Source organism: Drechmeria coniospora, chromosome 03, assembly GCF_001625195.1.
Source record: "Drechmeria coniospora strain ARSEF 6962 chromosome 03, whole genome shotgun sequence".
Classification (NCBI taxonomy): Eukaryota; Fungi; Ascomycota; class Sordariomycetes; order Hypocreales; family Ophiocordycipitaceae; genus Drechmeria; species Drechmeria coniospora.
The window spans coordinates 5,230,934-5,249,507 of NC_054391.1; the positions used below are offsets into that span (position 1 = coordinate 5,230,934).

The following is an 18,574-nucleotide window of genomic DNA, read 5'->3' on the forward strand; positions in this document are numbered from 1 at the left end:
CAACCACCAACCGGACGACCAATTCCTCTCCCACTTCCACTTCCACTTCCACTTCCACCTCCACTTCCACTTTCGCTTCCACGTCCTCGTGTTCGTCTGCCGTCCACATTGCATCGCTCCCTTGCACGCCTGCGACGGCTTGGTGGCCCGACCCCCGTCGCTGCAACACCTCTCCTTCGTTCCCCTCCTGGCCTCATCTGGACGCCCTCTGTCGGGTACTCGACGCAATGTCGTCGTCCGTTGCCGAAAAGAAAGACAACGTCGACATCCATCCGGCCCCATCACTGTCGTCTTCGAGCGACAAGGCCGACAGGACGGCCCCACGTGCCGATGTCCCGGCCGCTGGCCAAGTGCGAGTCGATGCCGCCTGGACGTTCCTCGATCAGCATCGCGATGCCGACGGCGTCGCCGCCATCGACATCGCCGCCCTGCGCCGCAAGATTGACTGGCACATCGTGCCTCTCATGTTCTGCTGCTACACGATGCAGTTCCTCGACAAGGTCATCCTGAACGTATGTGCAGCCACCCTGGCCAAGGCTTCCTTCCCACCTTCCCCGTCGTTGCCATCCTACCGTTCGTCCCCGCTCGGTCATGCTGATCTGCTCCTCCTTGCTCGGCATGCAGTATGCCGCCGTCATGGGAATCCACAAGGACCTGGGCCTCACCACCAGCGACTTCTCCAACGTCGCCACCTTCCTCTTTGTCGGCCTGCTCTGCTTCGAGATACCCAACAGTAAGTCGAGGTCGAATCGACCAAAGGTCCAAATGGCGAACCCCCCTCGGATCTGTCGCTCACCATCGCCCTGCCTGTAGTCTATTTTTTGCAAAAGGTACCGGCGGCCAAGTGGCTCGGCTTCAACGTCACTCTCTGGGGCGTCGCCACGGCCTGCGGAGCGGCCGCCACCAACTACCCGACCTTGCTCGTGTCCCGCATCTTTCTGGGAATCTTCGAGGCCACCATCGGTCCCTCTCTGATGCTCATCAGCAGTCAGTGGTATACGAAATCCGAGCAGGCGCCCCGCTTCTCCTTCTGGTACCTCGGCCTCGGTCTCGGCCAGATCCTCGGCGGCCTCATATCCTTTGGGTTTCAGCACATCTCCCCCGCCGCCAGCATGGCCGGCTGGCGCGTCATGTTCGTCGTCCTCGGCTGTGTCACCGTCGTCATCGGCCTCTCCGCCTTTCTCTTCCTGCCCGACACCCCGATGAAGGCCCGCTGGCTCTCCGATGCCGAGAAGGTTGCCCTCCTCAAGCACGTCAGTGTAAACCAGACCGGCATCGAGAACAAAAAGTTTCGCGCCAAGGAAATCCTCGAGGCCATCCTCGACCCCCAGATTTGGCTGCTCATCGCCTCCGTCATCCTACTTTCCGTCTCCAGCGGCGTCGTCACCACGTATTCCGCCACGCTCATCCGGAATCTCAACTACACTCCCAAACAAGCGGCGCTCATGAACATGCCTTCCGGCGCCGTCAGCATTTTCTTCACCCTCTTGGTCGGATTCGGCATCCGTAAGCGGTCGCACCGCTGGGCCTGGATCATCGTCTGCATCATCCCCGCAATCATCGGCGGCGCTCTGATGTCCTTCTTGAACCCGAGAGCCAACCGGGCTGGCGTTCTGGCTGGCATCTACCTCGTCAACGCCGTCGTCGCTCCTCTGCCCGTCTTCTACAACGTGCGTGTCCGCACGAGGCCCCGGACAATTATCTCAACGCTGACATGTGACTCTAGTGGACCGTCGCGAACTGCGCAGGAGGTACGAAACGTGCCTTTGCCGCCGCCCTCGTCAGCGGCTCCTTTTCTCTCGGCAACATCATCGGACCCCAGACCTTCAGGGCCCAAGACGCTCCCGATTTCCGCCCTGCCAAGCTGGCCGTCATGGGCACCCAGGCTGCGTGCGCCGTCACCACCTTCACCCTCTTCCTCTACTACGTCTGGGCCAACAAGCGCCGGAACGACCGTAGCGAGCAGCAGGAGGAAGAGTTCATGTCTCCCGAGGTCTGGACGAATATGACGGACAAGGAGAACAAGCAATTCCGCTACAGCTACTAGCCGACGCCAGCGCAAACTGTGGACCCCAGTTCGTCCCTGGAAACTGCAAAGGTCCATGCTTTATCTTGCACGAAAGGAATGAGCGAAATACCACGACATTTGGATCAGCTCTCTTGTACATGCCATTTTTCTTGTACCTATATCTGCATTATACCATCCGAAGCAGGTTACGATGTTCGATGCAGCATTTGCGTTGCAAGGCGGAGGAGAAAAGTTTTGTTCTTGGTTTGCTGTCACCTGGCACACACGCACGCACGCACATAACACGGGTGAAAAGAGCACAGCACTTCGTATCCAGTAGTGCATACATGACGTAATTGGGATATAGCACCCTTGGCCCGGTGGTCTTGGGCTTGATGTCATATAAATGCAGACTAATTCCACATGATATACCAGGCAAGTTCATATGAACTCACAAATGTCCTTGGTGTATTAATAGTATGCAAGCAAACAGTCAGCTTGTCGTGTCCCAACATGTCACAAGCTCCATGTGGCTAGAAGAGCTTCGTGGCACGACAACATGTCGAGTTCCACCTCATGCGAACGAAGCCAATAGGCGCGGAGTAGTTAAACGCATGTCGAAGCGGCAGGGGTTTCACAAGAACGTTCCGCTTTCGATAGAACTCTTGCCTGTCTATCTGTAGATTCCAATCTGTCTTCATGGCCCTTCTATCTGGTTCCTTCGCATCTTCAGAGTCCGCTTCCTCCTCATCCCCCCAATTCCTCATTCCTATCCAAGCTCGACGGCGAGAAATGATTGTGATTCATGGCAGCGCAGCCAGATTTTCATCCACATCCATTGAAATCCAAAACGTGCAAAATAAACGGAAAATCGACGGACGCCCACCTCAGTGACCAAAAAAGGGTGAATGCATCTAGCGGCGGGGGTGAGCCTTTCGGGTTCACGCTGCCCAAAGAGGGTTCGGTGAGGAGCGTCTCATCTCGAGGTGATGATGGTGTTGATGTGGGTGGTGGCGGTGGCGGTGTTGATAGTGATGACGGCGACTATAATGCTTCAACCGGTGAAAGTGAGAATAGGGACGCTAAATTGCACAGGTCGCTGATTAAACGGCAGGGCCAGCCTTGACGACGTCCTCAGTGGCCTCGCTCTCGTAAATCTTGAAGTTCTCACGGAAGAGCTTGCCCAGCTTGACAACTTCGGCCTCGAAGCTGTCGCTGCCGGCGGTCCAGGCCTTCTTGGGGTTGAGCAACTCGCTAGGGACGTTGGGGCAGGTGGTAGGGACCTGGAGGTTGAAGACGTCGTAGTTCTCGTAGTTGACCTTGGCAAGCTCGCCGTTGTGGATGGCGTCGAGGATGGCACGCGTGTACTTGAGGGGGCATCGCTTGCCGCCATGGGCGAAACCAGCACCGACCCAGCCGGTGTTGAGCAGCCAGGCATTCGCCTTGTGCTGCTCGATCTTGTCGGCGAGCATCTTGGCGTACTTCATCGGGTGCAGGGCCAGGAAGGGCTGGGCGAAGCAAGAGGAGAAGGTGGCTTGAGGCTCCGTCACGCCATCCTCGGTGCCGGCCATCTTGGAGGTGTAGCCAGAGATGAAGTGGAACATGGTCTGGGCGCGGTCGAGCTTGGAGATGGGAGGCAGGACGCCACGGGCGTCGCAGGTGAGGAGAATGATGTTGGAGGGGGAGCTTTCGGACAGGCAGGGGATCTTGGCGTTGCTAATGTACTCGATGGGGTAGGCGCTGGTAGGCAAGCACGTCAGCCAAATGTCGTCACGAAGAAGGACGCAAACGATGCCAGGCCAAGGGTGCGAATTCAGCAGGCAAGAACATACCAGCGAGTGTTCTCGGTCAGGGTCGAGTCGTCGTAGTTGACCTCGCGGGTCTCGGGGTCGAAGACGACGTTCTCGAGGACGGATCCGTAGCGGATGGCGCCATGGATATCCGGCTCCTTCTCGGCCGACAGACCGATGCACTTGGCGTAGCAGCCGCCTTCGATGTTGAAGACGCCGTGGTCGCTCCAGCAGTGCTCGTCGTCGCCGATCAGGGCACGGTTGGGGTCGGCCGACAGGGTCGTCTTGCCGGTGCCGGAGAGGCCGAAGAAGAGGGTGACGTCGCCGCTCTTGCCCTCGTTGGCGGACGAGTGCAGGGTCAGGACGTTGTGCTTGATGGGCATCTCGTAGAAGAGGACGGTGAAGACGCCCTTCTTCATCTCGCCGGCGTACTCGGTACCGAGGATGACCATCTCCTTCTGGTCGAAGTTGATGGAGACCGACGTGACGGATGTCATGCCCTCGGTATAGCGGTTGGCGGGAAAGGAGCCGGCGTTGTAGATGGTGTAGTCGGGGTGGAAGTGCTCGAGCTCCTCGCGAGGAGGGCGAATGAGCATGTTCCTCATGAACAGGGCATGGTAGGCACGGGCGCAGATGACGCGGACGCGGATGCGGTACTTTTCGTCCCAGCCAGCGTACCCATCAACGACGTAGATGCGGTTGCGCGTGTTAAGGTAGTCAACGGCACGCTCGCGGTTGATTTTCCAGACCTGGCAAGCTTGTCAGCGTCACGTCATATCCGCATCTTGGCGAAAGCGACTCGGAAGGCGGCGAGCGTGCAAGGCGAAGCGAAGAGACATGGCTCGCGTTGCCGTGGCCATGTGACGCCTGCTACCCGTGCAAGCAACTTGCAAGCAAGCCAGGTGGCAGAGACAAGGAAGGCAGGCAAGGCAAGCAAGCAGGCGCAAGGCGGGCGGGCAACCTGCAAATCAGGCGTGTCCCATTCATCCATTGCCAACCGCAAGATCATGTGAACGAGACCGAAGAAACGAGTATAAGCTGCATCTCGCACTGCAGGTGCTGCGCCTTGCGCAACCGTGCAGAGTCGGGGCGGATCGGATCGGATTGAGTCGAGTCGAGTCGAGTCGAGTCGAAATCAGATGCGTCCGGCGGCGGGCGGTCGCTTATGCTCGGCTGTCTCGTCTCGTCTTGGCTGCCTCATTGTCTCATCGGTATGCGGTGTGGGGCAGGGTAGGTCAGGAAAGTGCCAGGGGAGAAGGAAGGCGGACGAGGAAGCGGGTGGGTCGGACTGCCGACGACGACGCCAATGAGCATCGCGACAATTCCGAGGACCAGAAAGAAGCAACGACGACTGGCCCCCGAGCGCTGGCAGGTGACACCAGGATTTGTCCCCGTGAGGTAGGCGCGACGGCGCCGAGGCCGCCGTCGGGCAGGGGCGGGCGGGCAGAAGCATGCAGGGGCAGCAAGGGGAATGACCAAAGCAGGGAAGGTATGGGGAGCGCGCGGCGAGGAACCTCTGCACCGCCAAGCCAGGGTAGGGCGGCGGGCGAGCGCACATGTGGCGGCCCGCAGAGCCCGCAAAATTCTCGTGCGCGTGCGTCATTGTGACACAGCATCGGCGACGAATGCAGGGCACCAACCAACAAGAACGGCAGCACCGAGAGCAGGGCCAACAGCAGCCGCGGCAAAGGAAAAGGGGACAAGGAGCACGAGACAACCTACCTCAGGCGACATGGGCTTGTTGACGGGTCCCCACCTGCAGAAACCTTCGATTAGCCTCACGCGGCGGCGAAGGAAGAAAAAAAAAGATGGAGTGGAAAGAGAAAGAAAAAGCAACGTACCAGACGTTGTGTTCGGACGAAGGCTCCTTGACAATTCGCTTGTCGAGAGGAGAACGGCCGGTCTTCTTGCCGGAGTAGGCAGTCAGGGCACCGCTCGACGTGATGGCAGTGCCGGATTCGTAGACGAGAGCATCTTCGTAGAGCGCAGCAACGGATGGGTTGTGGATCTGGGAAATTTGTCAGTGGCCGGTGCCGTGCCGTCGGACGGGAGAGAGAGAAGGTTTTTTTCTCATCCCCCTTCGCCTTTGCTCATGGGTAGTATCGACTCACGATGGCGACGCGATCATAGTCAATGTGTGCCGTCTCGTGGAGCTCCTCCTCTGCGGATGCGTTAGCACAGAGCGGCAGGAAGTGTCAGGGGCGAAGATAGGCCGGGCAATGAACCGGCGTCGAGGCAGCGTACCGAGCTCGGTGTGGTCCCGGTGAGGCCTTGGATGCACCGCGTCAGCCGGCCAAGGTTTCCTTTCCTCCTCCGCCCAGTATTTCGTCGGGGGGATACTCACTGAACACCACCAGGGTGCAGAGCAGTCTTGTTGACGTTGGAGGAAATCACTACAGCCTTGTGTCAGACCATCATCCATGGCTCTCCGGACGAGCGAGAAGAGGGCAGGAGCTTACTCTTGCGCAAATCGCCGCCGTAAGCTTGGATGGTAAAGCTGGGACCTTCGACGTTGGGATCGGTGTAGGGGGAGGCAGTTCGAACAACGGGGTCCATGGCTTTTATTTAAACTTGACCGAAGTGTTAGATCCGGCTCTGCAGTTGTATGCACTTGACGAGGCGGCCACTCGGGCAAATGGGGGACTGGGGGGGGGGGGGTGTGAAAGGAAACCGGACAAGCTTGTGAACGGCCAAGTGATGTGCAAAGGTCGTGGCGTTGCGAGCGGGCGAGCTCGTGTGGAATCTGTGCCAGAGGTACGTACACTCCGCTAATGGTGGAAACGGAGCAGGTCACGAACATTCGTACTGGGTACCTACTCCGTAATAATGCGGGGGGGTGTGGGCAATGCGAGAATGGGGTTTGCCTCTTTTTTGGTTCTTCGTGAAATACGTAGGACTATGCAGTGCAGTGCAGGGAGGGCAATGCGGGAGATTGGACGGATGCTGCGACGGCGACGCGGCTGTGCACTCACGGTTGTAGTATTACGGACTTGGGGAGAGCAGGTCCGGCTGTCACTGCGGTCGCAGCGTTCCAGGGAGCGCACGGGGGGCGTGATGGTGGGGTAGGAGTTGCTGAAAGCGGGCAGCCGATGCAACTGGACGGACGGGCTCCACGAATTTATACCGGAACGAGTTTCGTCAAGCTTGGAATATTACGTCTTTGCTTAGCGGCGGTTGGCTGGCGCTACTCGTATTACGAGTAAGTTATATTGTACCTGTACACTGTTAGTACGGAGCACATGTATTGCTGCAGAGGTACTCGTTTTCGTCCTGCTCCGTACCGCCTACCTTTGTACTCTGTACCGTGCAGCACTTGCGGTGCAGAGTACAGTATTTCAGCGGCAGGACGAAGGTTGTACTTACTGGGTCCAATGTACTGCCACCAGCACCGTTGTACTTGTGTGAAGTGGTACCTGGGCGCGTTGTTCGTCCTCGAGGCAGCAGGGCTTGGGCTGTTTGGCGGCGTCGGTCACTGGCTGGCACGAGCAGTGCTGTGGTTCCAGATGGGGCAGCGAGAATGCTCGAGTGGGATTGTACATGCACATGTACTCGTAGCGGCACTTCCATGCACTACAAGTAAGCACTGTGCTCAAGTGTGCATGTGTTTATTTTCGGATGCGGCAGGGTTCCAGAAAGCCGGTGCTGCGGGAGCCTGCGCCGAGGTGTACGAGTGAATCTCTCGATGGGAGGCAAGTCGAGTGTAGGTTGACTGGCGAGACGACCGAGGAAAGCCTCTTGCACAAGGGGGGACGTAGCTTGCTATTTATCTCGGTTGGTGCACACCAACATCTCGCTCCCCCTTTGGCCCGAAAGTATCCATTCGGCAAACCGGAGCGTCCAAGCCATCGGTGAGGTACTGGCAACAACCAACTTGCACAGATGCGCAGGTCGCAGAGCTTAAAACCAAAATTGCCCGTACCACCAGCACCTGGTACCACGGTGAACCCTCTGGCATGACCTGGCTGCAGGAACCTCGGGGGTTCAGGCTGGCTACCTCTGGCAGCTGTCCCCGTTGTCATACCTTCTGTATCAAAGTGCTGTGCATGTACAAGTATGCCTGCCACCTTGATGGCGAGCAGGAGCAAGTATATCATCCGTACCACTTTTCCCGTTCACTTGCGTACTTGTAGAATACTCCGTCTCGCCACCCGCTACTAGGTAGTACCGCGTCGCGCGTCGCAGGGCACACCTAGCACACATGGAAGTAAGTACTGTACATTTGGTGTTGTGTCGCCGCCAGACTACAGCAGGCACAAGTACCGAACACATGCATGGCTGCCTTTCCAGCGGTTGCGGCAATTTGACAGCTGCCCAGGGAACCCGACCATTACTGTACATACGGTACTGCCCCTTACTTGCACGGAGAACAAGGCGCTGCCATGATGGAGCAAGGCGGATCAATGCCGCAAACCATGCAAATTAGGTCTCGAAACGACCCGATAATTGCTGCTACGGAATAAATAGGGGATATCTATGCATGCATCCGCACTCCGTACTTGCCAATCCGTTCTTTCTCGCCCTTCCCGAGGTCAGCTGGACACCTTTGCCCGAGGCTTAGCTCAGGGTCTCATGCACCGCTGGACGAACTGCAGTGGTGCATGTACAGTAGGAGGAACCGCCGCCGCTAGTCGTACCCCGCGATTCAGGGGGGCTCCAAAAAATACCCCAAACCCCAGGTTTACCGTGGCAACATGAGAGCGCATGGCCACATGACCAGCAGAGATCTCCCCTATTCCCACCGACTAGTTCGGGCACAAGCAAGTGTATTCCGCACATACTGACGAGTAGTACTACAGAGTACGCATCTTCCTATGTGCGTTCCACCTGCATCCTCTGCCTCATCATGCTGTGCTACAACAACGTATTGGTATTTTTTTTTAGCAACCATGTGATCAGCTGTCGTCAACCTAGCAGCCACCTTTCGACACTGCTGCAGAATGCATATATATGCCTCTGGCTCGGACCTTGCCAATACCATCAAACCGCATGTTCGTTTGTGCTTGTCATGTACAGTAAATAAGTACACGAAGCGCTACTTGCGCAACAGTCCCGTATCTGTACGTATGTATGTACCTGCACCCAAGGTAGTACTTGGACTCATGAGAACTTGAACAAATCCTACAAGGCCAGCTAGGTAATCCGTACTGTAAACCCAGCAAATAGCAGCAACTTGCGTCGGCACTAGAGGGTCTCGGCTCCACGGCACCACCCGCTACGCTGGCAATGCCAATCCTCCATTGGCCATTCGCATCCGCGACCGCAGCTCTTCCGATTTTCTCCGTACACACGGAGCACTTTGTTCGGCCACACTATCGACACGCCCTTCATTCTCGGCATCGAGAATTATTGTACTCGGTAGGGAGTAATAGTTGTGCTGTACTTGCGGTACATGAATGGAGCACTTGTACAATTACTTAAGTACAGTACGTACTCCATAAGTACACCGTGCTTACTGTACGGGGTTCTCTCACATAAGTACATGTTGGTGAGATGATACTTACAGCACACTTGCATGCAGGCAATACAACTACATATGGTACAAAAAAAAACATCTACACTTACTTGTACTGTATGTAAGTATGTGTAGGTGTACGGAGTAATTACATGTATCGCTGCCTATTGCACGCAGGTGTGTCCACCGTATTCATCAATCGGTATGGCTGGCTATACTTTACCTGCCTTGCTGCTTTGCATCAAGGCCCGCGAGATGCCTGGATAGGAGCCGGGGAGGGGCGGTCATGCGCCGCGCAAGAGAACCTGGAAACCTATTCGAGCATCATAGCAGGCACGCTCGTTCAGGTACGAGCACGTCCCGCGTCTGACAAGTGTCCTTCGCTGCAGCTGGGAGAAGCGTGCCTCTGGCGCGGCCCCGTTCGCTCCGTACCCGTCCGATCCATGCTTTACATTTATTCGCGTGCATGTACTCGTACTCGTTGTAGGCGCGTGCACGAGGCGCAGTAGTCGAATTGATCAACGCCAAACCAGACAGCATTTGAACCTGCCTGCATCCCACCGCATACCCTTGCTGTCTACTTTTGCGTCGTTACTTGCAGGACACATGTAGTGTACTGTACTGTAAAATACATGGGTACCAACAGAGCACATGCAAGTATGGTACTTTACTTGTACAAGAACATGTAAATGTACAGTACTGCGGCGCTTGGTAAGTGTGCGTACGGCACTCCGTAGTGTAAGTAGGTATATCCGTAACAGTCGTGCTTACTCACCTACAGTGAGTGGTACCTGCAAGTTACCCGTACAGTACAAGTAGTATGCAATCACAACTGCAACTACAGTATTACTCCGTACTCTTGCACAAGTCCAACGCACGGTACATGCAGTCGAGCAAGTACTCGCAGTAATGTCAAGTACGTATCGGTTGGACAGAGTACACCTGCAAGTATTATACTTCAAAACCCCTACTGCTGCTGCAAGTACAGTGTGCGTTCACCCACTTCCCCAGGCGGCACATGCTCGTACAAGCAAGTAAGTACCTGTACTGCCACATGCATGCCTTCCGACAAAGGTACGGCTGCGCAGGTCCGTGAACAACCCCTGCGCCTGCGCAGCCCTCGAGGACCTTTCTCGACCTTCTCCACTCTCGGGCTCCCGTAGATCCACTCTTGCGCCGTTCCGTCGCGGGCTCGGAGGAGCCAAAGCCGCACTTGCTGACGACTTGGTATCAGGGTGCCACTCCCCTGTCCCGGTTCATTTTCGTCGGCGTGAGCGACGCGCCGGTCGAGTTGACCACGCCGACCAGGCATGTTGCCCGGCGGCATCCAGGAGCTCCCAACTTCAGGCTAGCTCAGGCACATGTGTTTCATCCACGATTCCCGACAACCATCCAATAACCCCGAAGCTCGACTCTCGGGCCTACCGTACACCAAATACCCCGGATGTCATTCCGTCTTTGCCGCCATCCGTCGGCTACTGCTGGCATGCTCCCATCCCGATGCACCGTAGGTCCGTCCATCAGTATCTCACGGCGCAACCCACTCTGGCCGAACTCGACCCCATCCGCCCCTGCCGCGTCGGCTTCGGCTTCCCGTGAGCATTCTTCGATGCTGCTCACCCCCCCCCCCCCCCCCCTTCGTGCCTCGTGCCGACGCCCATCATCATCAACCGTCATCCCAGGCGAGCATCCCTTCCTTGACGGAAATTGATTTGCTACTCTCCCATCTACCCATCTACATGCGTCGGGGTCATCGTGCCATCTCTATCAACTACGTCACCGCGGACGGGCCTGCTCCCTGCCTGCGTCCATGCATTCGCACAGCTGCCTCGCTCCATAGATCGCCACCTCTCGACAGCTCCGTGACCACCATGCCTATCCTGTCCCCCGTTCCATCGCGCCTCTATCATGTTTCCAAGCTGCTTGCCGCGGATTTGCTCCCATCTCCTGCTGGTAGAATTGTTCTCCCACACACACAAGCCCCCCCCCGTTCAAGCCGACTCGTCGGTGATGAGCTTCGTAATTTTGCCAATGGCGATCGTTTGCCCCTACCCCGATGATTAGCAAAAATATAAACGAGTAAGAATGAGACCCAAGGGGAAAACGGGTCGCCCGAGGAGGAGAGCCATGTGTCGTGGCGCGGAAGCGGTATGCGTACCTGGTCTCGCAGGGTAAACCGACCCATCTGAGGATAATCTTCAAACTTCTCGACGCACACGGATCCCGCTCCGCCAATCACTTGCAGCCGCGCGATGATGCTGTCTCCCTTCTTCGCGTGTGTCGGCGCCATCTTGCTCTTCCGGTTCGTTCCCTTCTGCAGCTTGTGCAGCAGCGCCGCAAATGTCACCTCTTCGATGGCCGAGTGCACGTGCAGCACGCAGTTGAAGCCCGACGTCAGAATCGACTTCAAGTCGAGGATGCGGATCTGAGCCTCAAACTCGGACACGGTGTGCACCAGTCTCTTGGAGGAGCAGAGCACGAAGCCGGGCAGCACGTCCTCCTCCTCGATGCCCTTGAGTCGCATCCGCACCTGGTCGCCGCATTGGAGGATTTGCACCTCGTCTTCCTGCTCGCCGAAGAGGGCGGCCGCCTCGACCTGCTGCTTGCGAGGCATCATGACCAAGGTCATGCCTTTCTTGACCACGCCCGCCTCGATTTTCCCGTCGACCATGGTGCCCATGTCACGGTACTTGGCGTTGATGGGCATCATGAAGGGCGCGTTGAGCTTGCGTTCCAACGTCTTCATGCCGTCCAGGTACTCCAGCAGCGACGGGCCGTCCCACCAGGGCGCGACGCCCTTGGGGATGCGGTCCTTGATGTTCATCGACTGCTGAGCGGCGACGGGCATGAAGAAGACGTCCGACTTCAGGTTGTACCCGGTTCCCTTGAGGAATTGCGACAGCTTCGTCGTGCATTCTTGGTAGCGCTCGTGCGACCACTCGACCGTGGGGTCGTCCATCTTGTTGATGGCCACAATCAACTTGTTCACACCCTGCGTCTTGGCCAGCATGGCGTGCTCACGCGTCTGTCCACCTCGTTCGAAGCCCGTCTCGTACTCGCCCTTTCGGGCCGAGATGACCAAGATTCCGACGTCGGCCTGCGAGGCTCCGCCGATCATGCTTGGCACGTACGTCTTGTGGCCGGGCGCGTCCAGGATGCTGTATCGGCGCTTCTCCGTCTCGAAGAACCCTCGGCCAACCTCGACCGTCTTGCCCTTGGTCCGCTCCTCCTTGGTCAGGTCCATGACCCAAGAAAGGTACCAAGACTCACGCCCCAAATCCTTGGCCTCCTTCTTGTACTTGTCCATGGTTCTCTCGTCAACCATGCCGGTCGTCCAGAGGATCGAGCCGCCCAAGGTGGATTTGCCGGCATCGACGTGGCCGATGAAGATGACGTTGACGTGCTCCTTGCCGTAGATTTCCTTGAGGGTATCCTCGTCCACATCGGCAGCCTGCTCCTTCGTCACCGCATCGGCGTCGCGCTGCACCTTCTTCTCTCCTCCGGCTGGGCTCGAGCGGCCGGAAGACGGCGTGGGTGACGTCGCGCCCGATGCGGCACCTTTGCCGGCCTTCTCTCCCGTCTTCTCGATTGCCTTGACAGCAAGCGCTTTCTGCCCAGCCTCGGGTGTGCTTGAGGGCTCCGCCTTGGTGTCGGCCTTGGCCTCCGACTTGTCCTTGGCAGCAGCGGACGGTCCGCCGATCGAGAGAACCTTCGCCTTTGGTTTCGGGGCCGAAGTGTCGGCACCGATGCTGAGCACCTTTGCGCCACCTTCCTTGGTCAACACTGGCTTGGGCGCCGTCGCCGACGACGCACCGCTGCCGGCGGCGGGTGCTAGAGGGGCCGTAGGGGCCGCAGGTTGCTGTCCCTGTGCCTGGCCGTACTGGGGGTATCCAGCGCCTATCATGCATCAGCACACCGGTCCGAGATCGGCTCGACGGGCATTTCCATACCATATCCTTGATTGTAACCTTGGCTGAAGCCGCCGCCGTATCCCTGGTTGTACTGGTTGAAAGCCTGCTGCTGTTGCTGCGGCTGCTGCGGCTGCTGATGGCCATACTGAGGATAGTAGCCTTGCTGGTAGTACTGCTGCTGCTGATGCTGCGGGGCGAAGTTGCCGCCGTACGGCTGGCCTGGTTGAAACGACTGAGCGCCAGGCTGGAACGAGGCAATGTTTGGTCGAAAGCCGGCCTGCGCAGAGGCGGCATTTTGGGCGTTGACGTTCAGCTGTTGCTGAGCCTGTCGGGACAAGTTCTCGTCCTGGGCCGCAGGATCATCCTCCCAAGAATTAAGGTTCGACATTGTGTCGGTCGGTTCGCTGAGGGCCGAACGTTCGATTGGGAGAATATGTCGGTTTGGTCGTGGCTGGATTGTGATCCGTCGCTGTCAGCTGCTTCACGAGGACACCAAGGACCAAGGTCGAGATTCCAGCGAGGTTAACGAGCTCGATTGGATGCCAACGAAGTGATACCCGGAAGGCTAGCGAAACAATGCGTCTAGGAGGCAGCGAAACAGCCTGCCTTGGTGTCCAAGCTTGAGGTGACCTCGATGCTTGATGCTTGACGAGGTATGTCAACGTTGAGAAATTCGAGCCCCACCACGATGCGGCGGGGAGGGATGTGCCTTCCACGAATGACTGGTGGGGTTCGCCCAGTGCCGGGCGTTTATTTTGACACTGTATATGCTATTTGGGCAATCGTGCGCAGGCGCATACAGTGCTTCGAGAGCTGGCCAGATCCAAGTCCCGTTGACGACGGTGATTTTTGAAAGTAAAAATAGAGAATAATACGCCGGTTTCCTATTATTCAAGAGTTGGCGAGCGAAATGACTGCCGTACGCTTTACTTTCCTGCGCAACCCTAGCACGACAGGGACATGCCGAGAGGACAGGCGTGACGTGGCTGTCGAAATGTCTGGCACTGTGTGACGGTTCACTGCTCACTGCAGATGCACAACTCGGTTTGCTTCAACCCCGGCAGCATGGAGGATATCCTTTTCAAGATTTGAAAAGTCTAACCTAGTATTCAGCCTGGTGTTCCAACCAAGATTCCTGTTGCAGCCGCGTCATGGACGAGTTTCTAGCCACAATTGGCCTGCAAGCCATGAAGTACACGGTTCGCAGTGGAATCGCTCTGGCGAGCTCGTATGCACTCGGACAATGTTCACGCCTATTACACTCGGTCGACAACAAGAGTCTCTATTCCGAGCTGAGGGTCCTCGAAAAGCGTCTCGACAGCAAGATCAAGGTTTGTATGAGGATACAGCCCCTGCCACCAGCTCCATGATCGTAAGCTGACCAACCCATCGCGGTATAGATCATCTCGCCAGCCATCGAGCTTGTCCAGTTCAAGTCGGTCCTGCAGCCTTTTGTTATCCCGTAAGAATATATACCTGACAAAACTGGCAGGTCTGGTCGTGGAAACGTCTTCCTGGAAGCGGCTGTCCCACTCACCAAGAGCCTGCTTGCAGACACGAGAGCGTTAGGTCAGAGAATTGCAGCGGCGGCAGTGCTCGAGGAAGCTACACCCAAGGCCAGCAGCCAATCTACGAGGCAGGGAGGAAAGGACTACAAACATCTGCTAGAGGTCATCTCTGATGTTCGAGGCTTTTTGGAACGCATCGATCGTGAGATACCCCTCCTGCAGCTGGCAATCACGGCATCTGGAGAATCCCTATCAACATCATTACCCGCCAGCATCTCACCATCGAGACTTCTCCAGGCCAGTACGCTCCTCGTGGTGGGCGATACCCAGTATGCACAAAATCCCTCCCGACAGTCTCAGATTGGTCCTACGTTTCATCTCTCCTTGTACATGCTTTTCCTCGGACACGCGTCAGTTGAAAGTGGTCCTCAGTCAGCCTACGGGTTCGGCGAGAACGAGAGACAGCCACTTTGGCAAGAAGTCATTCACAAGGCGCGGGTACAACTGTTTCGGTCGGCCCAATCATTTCTGTCCGAAAACGACGAGGATGGAAGACATGTTCGCAAGTCCAGTGGCCCATCCAACGCCAACTGTGGGCTGGAGTTTGCCTATCACTTGGAAATCATCGAGGACAAGGACGACGGAAGAGCTCATGACGACGAAGTGGACGATGCCACGTCGTGTGGTGTCCTATCGCGAACCGGCATTCAGGAGACTATACCCGTACATCAGCTCTCGAAAATCTTCTACACCGATACCGGTAGAATTCTAAACCTGGGGAGTGCCGCCGATGGCGAGAGCAATCCTGTCTTGCTGCTCAAACGAGACACGAATGCGCCTCCGTTCTCGAGAGGAGAAAAGTGTGACATGCACAACTCTATGGGCTGCATAGAGGAGAGCTGTGACGTCCAATTTAAATGCGAAGACGACGAGCAATGCGACGTTGACAGACAGCTACATGCTGAGAAGACTCGCGACTGGCAAAAGTCCCACACAGGAAGACCTGTAGACGGCGGCGCATCCAAGCTACCAAGACACCTTGATCCTGAGTGGATAGCTCTTGAAGTCTACGAGTGTGATGAGGATGAGCCTGATCACAGCGAGTGTGACAGCGGGTCGGAGGACGAGGCAGAAGCCTTGGAGACAAATGATCAAGCGCCAATAACACGAAGAACCAGCAGCAGCCGAGCATCTGTCGATTCCAATTTCGCGGCCCAGATTAGAAACCTATCGCTCCTTCCGAGCTCATGTTCTCGCACGTCTCATGACAGCAGGTCAACATCTACACAGAACCTTGAATTCGAAAAGGCAGAGGCTCTGGATTTTATAGCACGGTCACCTTTCCGGGCCATCACGTCCAGCTTGGCTCTGATCGACATGCTCATTCGGCTCGCTGGATTGCAGGAGTTTCAACAAACGTCACACTTGTCCATTCCAGATAATGTTTTGACATTTTTCCTCGAGGAGACATCGACGACGGGATTGTCGGGCGACGCACGGCGAGCGGTACGACGTGATACGAAGCGTCGTGTGGGTTTTGACCCATACACAGACATTCAACAAGAGTAGCAAAAGCAGGCACCAGCATTCTACTCATTCGGCCATACGAGAATCGTGGATTCCTTGATGTTTCTTTTTTATTTTAGTGGCAACATGGCTGGGAAGCATGACATTCACAATTCAGCACGGACCGTCACATCTAGCTACGGGCAGTTTCGGCTCAACTGAGCACGATGGCTGGGACACTTTCCAACCTTGACCGCTGCGAACATGCTGTTACGCACCTACTTTTGCTTATTAGCTTTTTATCACCCTCGACTTTCAGGGCGGAAACAGTGCGGAACAGCCTTGCCATTGACTAAGTACGAGCCACCAACCAGCCATCTTCAGCGTATCAGCGAGTAGGTGAAACGCAGGTCATCATAAAATTCAGGTCCTTGCCTCCTGGGAATCGATGATGTCGTATCAGAACTGCGCATGTTGGAACCATCGTATTTCGGAACTATTTATCCTTGCCTGGGAGAATCCGATGGCAGCAGTAGTGCATCGGCAATTGCGATGTCCAGGAAGCCTCAAGCCTTCGTGGTGCTTCTTCAACTCGTTAACTTGCGGGCATGAACGCGATTTTATCTGAACCACCAGTTGGCCGAGCCGTTCAGCTGCCCATCCATTCCAACGCTCCTGACCGAGTGCCACCATCCCTTGGGGATGAACAGGGCATCTCCCGGGCTCAAGGCGGCCTCGTGCAGCTCATCTGGCAACTCGTTGCTGTTCCAAATTGCATCATACAAAATTTCTCTCTCCGCTCCTTCCATCATCTCCGTCGTTCTGATGCGGCCGTTGCCCTGCTGTCGGGTCCGCACCTGGACCTCGTAGTATATCCGGTCGCCCGAGGAAGGCGGCAGCAATCTCACGAGTTTCCGGCTGCACAGCTGGCAAAATAAATTCGGGTTCGGGTCCCTGTGCAGCGGTGTATATGTTGGTTCTGTACCGAGCCAGATGGACGAGCTGTAGACGTCCCCTTTCCCTGCCCGCAGCACCAACTCTGGGGTTGGGAGATCCGGCTGAAGAGGCGTTGGCAGGTCCGAGAGCAAGGATTGAGCAATGTAGAGCTCCAACGTTTCCAGCCCTTTTTCCCGTTGCGCCTTGTTGAACTCGAGGGCCCTAGCCAAGAGCTTCCATGGGCTGTGTAACTGGAGGAACCTACGCTCCTCTCCGTCCGAAAGTGCCGACAGTAGAATACCAGCCATCATATGATCAGTCGTCGTTGAGCACGCAGATAACCAATCGCAGAAAGCAGCGATAGCGTCTCGCTTTCGGGGCGACGTCTGAACCAGTTCATAGGGAAATGGCCAGTCGCCGAAGTCGGCCAAAGATGTTGACAGTTGATGCCCTGCAAGCCCATCTTTGCTGAACCATTTGCTTAATGCAGGGAGGAGCGTCGTCGGGGAGTCGGCTCCATGGCGGAAGAGTAATGGCTTTTCGGGAATCAAAGCAGTTTGCTGAAACGACTGGATGCTGATGCGACCGTCGGAGGCGGGGACAGCTGAAGTGACCGGAATGATGCTTGCGCGACTGGATGAATGAAGGAATCGACGCCTCCAATGGATACTACATCGAACGCTTCTCGTCATTGCCTAGGGGTTAGGGGTGTGGAGGGGAGAAATGGAAGTCTCCCATTCTGATGAAGCGATCGCCGAATAATCAGTTTGAGGGCGGGTGCAACCAAGGGAGAAGGATGTACGGAGTAATGCATGTTGGAGAGAATTACGGCATTAGTTGCTAACAGCTATTAACCTAGTACGAAGGAATTAATTCGGGGTACTGATACTGCTCTTGGTACTCCGTACCAAGCCATTCAACTGGAAGTCTACAGTACAGAGTACATAGTACGGAGTACTGCGTACAGTAACAAGAAATCCCCATGTGCTTGCAGAGTACGGAGTATGAATGCTTGTACGGAGTATTACTGTACAGTGGAATCGCAAGTACTTACCTCTATGTAATAGTTGCCACTGTACGGAGTACTACGAGTAACGTGTACCGTACAGTACAGTACACCGTACAGTCAAGTTAGGTGGAAGCTGGCTTTCGGAAGCGGGTAAAACCAAGTGCCGATGGTACAACGAGTGCAGACCCAAGGGCGCCCACCGCCATTACCACCACAATCCATCGCACGTCTGCCCACAGCCATGCCGCACTCATAAATCGCGACCCCAAACAGGCCCAGCCCCATCATTCGTTCCCGACGGAAATTTTGTGCGAGATTGCAGGGATATACCATTGCTGGCCCACTGGTGCAACTCGCCGAAGCACCCGCCGAAGCACTCGCGACGCGAACGAGGCCGAGCCACCGCGAGCACCACGTTTGGAGTACCTGTAGTGGGAAAACACCTTCTTTCCCC

The 18,574-nt window shown here is 56.3% G+C and overlaps 5 protein-coding genes across 5 annotated transcripts; 2 read left to right on the top strand and 3 right to left on the bottom strand.

The window, feature by feature from the left end:
* Positions 1-227: 227 nt before the first annotated feature.
* On the top strand, positions 228-2,047 carry DCS_07132 (MFS transporter; the record flags this gene model as incomplete). The annotated part of the gene is made up of 4 exons (XM_040804418.1): positions 228-512; positions 625-733; positions 814-1,670; positions 1,727-2,047. The coding sequence occupies 4 exons, from the start codon at positions 228-230 to the stop codon at positions 2,045-2,047; spliced, it is 1,572 nt and encodes a 523-aa protein (XP_040654522.1).
* A 1,064-nt stretch (positions 2,048-3,111) lies between these two features.
* Positions 3,112-6,354, bottom strand: DCS_07133 (phosphoenolpyruvate carboxykinase; the record flags this gene model as incomplete). The annotated part of the gene is made up of 8 exons (XM_040804419.1): positions 3,112-3,748; positions 3,841-4,547; positions 5,521-5,554; positions 5,640-5,806; positions 5,910-5,959; positions 6,043-6,068; positions 6,143-6,191; positions 6,258-6,354. 8 exons carry the CDS (start codon positions 6,352-6,354, stop codon positions 3,112-3,114), a joined length of 1,767 nt encoding a protein of 588 aa, XP_040654523.1.
* A 4,887-nt stretch (positions 6,355-11,241) lies between these two features.
* Positions 11,242-13,549, bottom strand: DCS_07134 (putative translation release factor erf3; the record flags this gene model as incomplete). Its single annotated transcript, XM_040804420.1, has 3 exons — positions 11,242-11,298; positions 11,409-13,147; positions 13,201-13,549. 3 exons carry the CDS (start codon positions 13,547-13,549, stop codon positions 11,242-11,244), a joined length of 2,145 nt encoding a protein of 714 aa, XP_040654524.1.
* Positions 13,550-14,312: 763 nt separating this feature from the next.
* Positions 14,313-16,238, top strand: DCS_07135 (Ran-binding-domain-containing protein; the record flags this gene model as incomplete). Its single annotated transcript, XM_040804421.1, has 3 exons — positions 14,313-14,492; positions 14,562-14,596; positions 14,654-16,238. 3 exons carry the CDS (start codon positions 14,313-14,315, stop codon positions 16,236-16,238), a joined length of 1,800 nt encoding a protein of 599 aa, XP_040654525.1.
* A 557-nt stretch (positions 16,239-16,795) lies between these two features.
* DCS_07136 (JmjC domain protein) lies at positions 16,796-17,803 on the bottom strand (the record flags this gene model as incomplete). The annotated part of the gene is made up of 1 exon (XM_040804422.1): positions 16,796-17,803. One exon carries the CDS (start codon positions 17,801-17,803, stop codon positions 16,796-16,798), a length of 1,008 nt encoding a protein of 335 aa, XP_040654526.1.
* Positions 17,804-18,574: the final 771 nt, after the last annotated feature.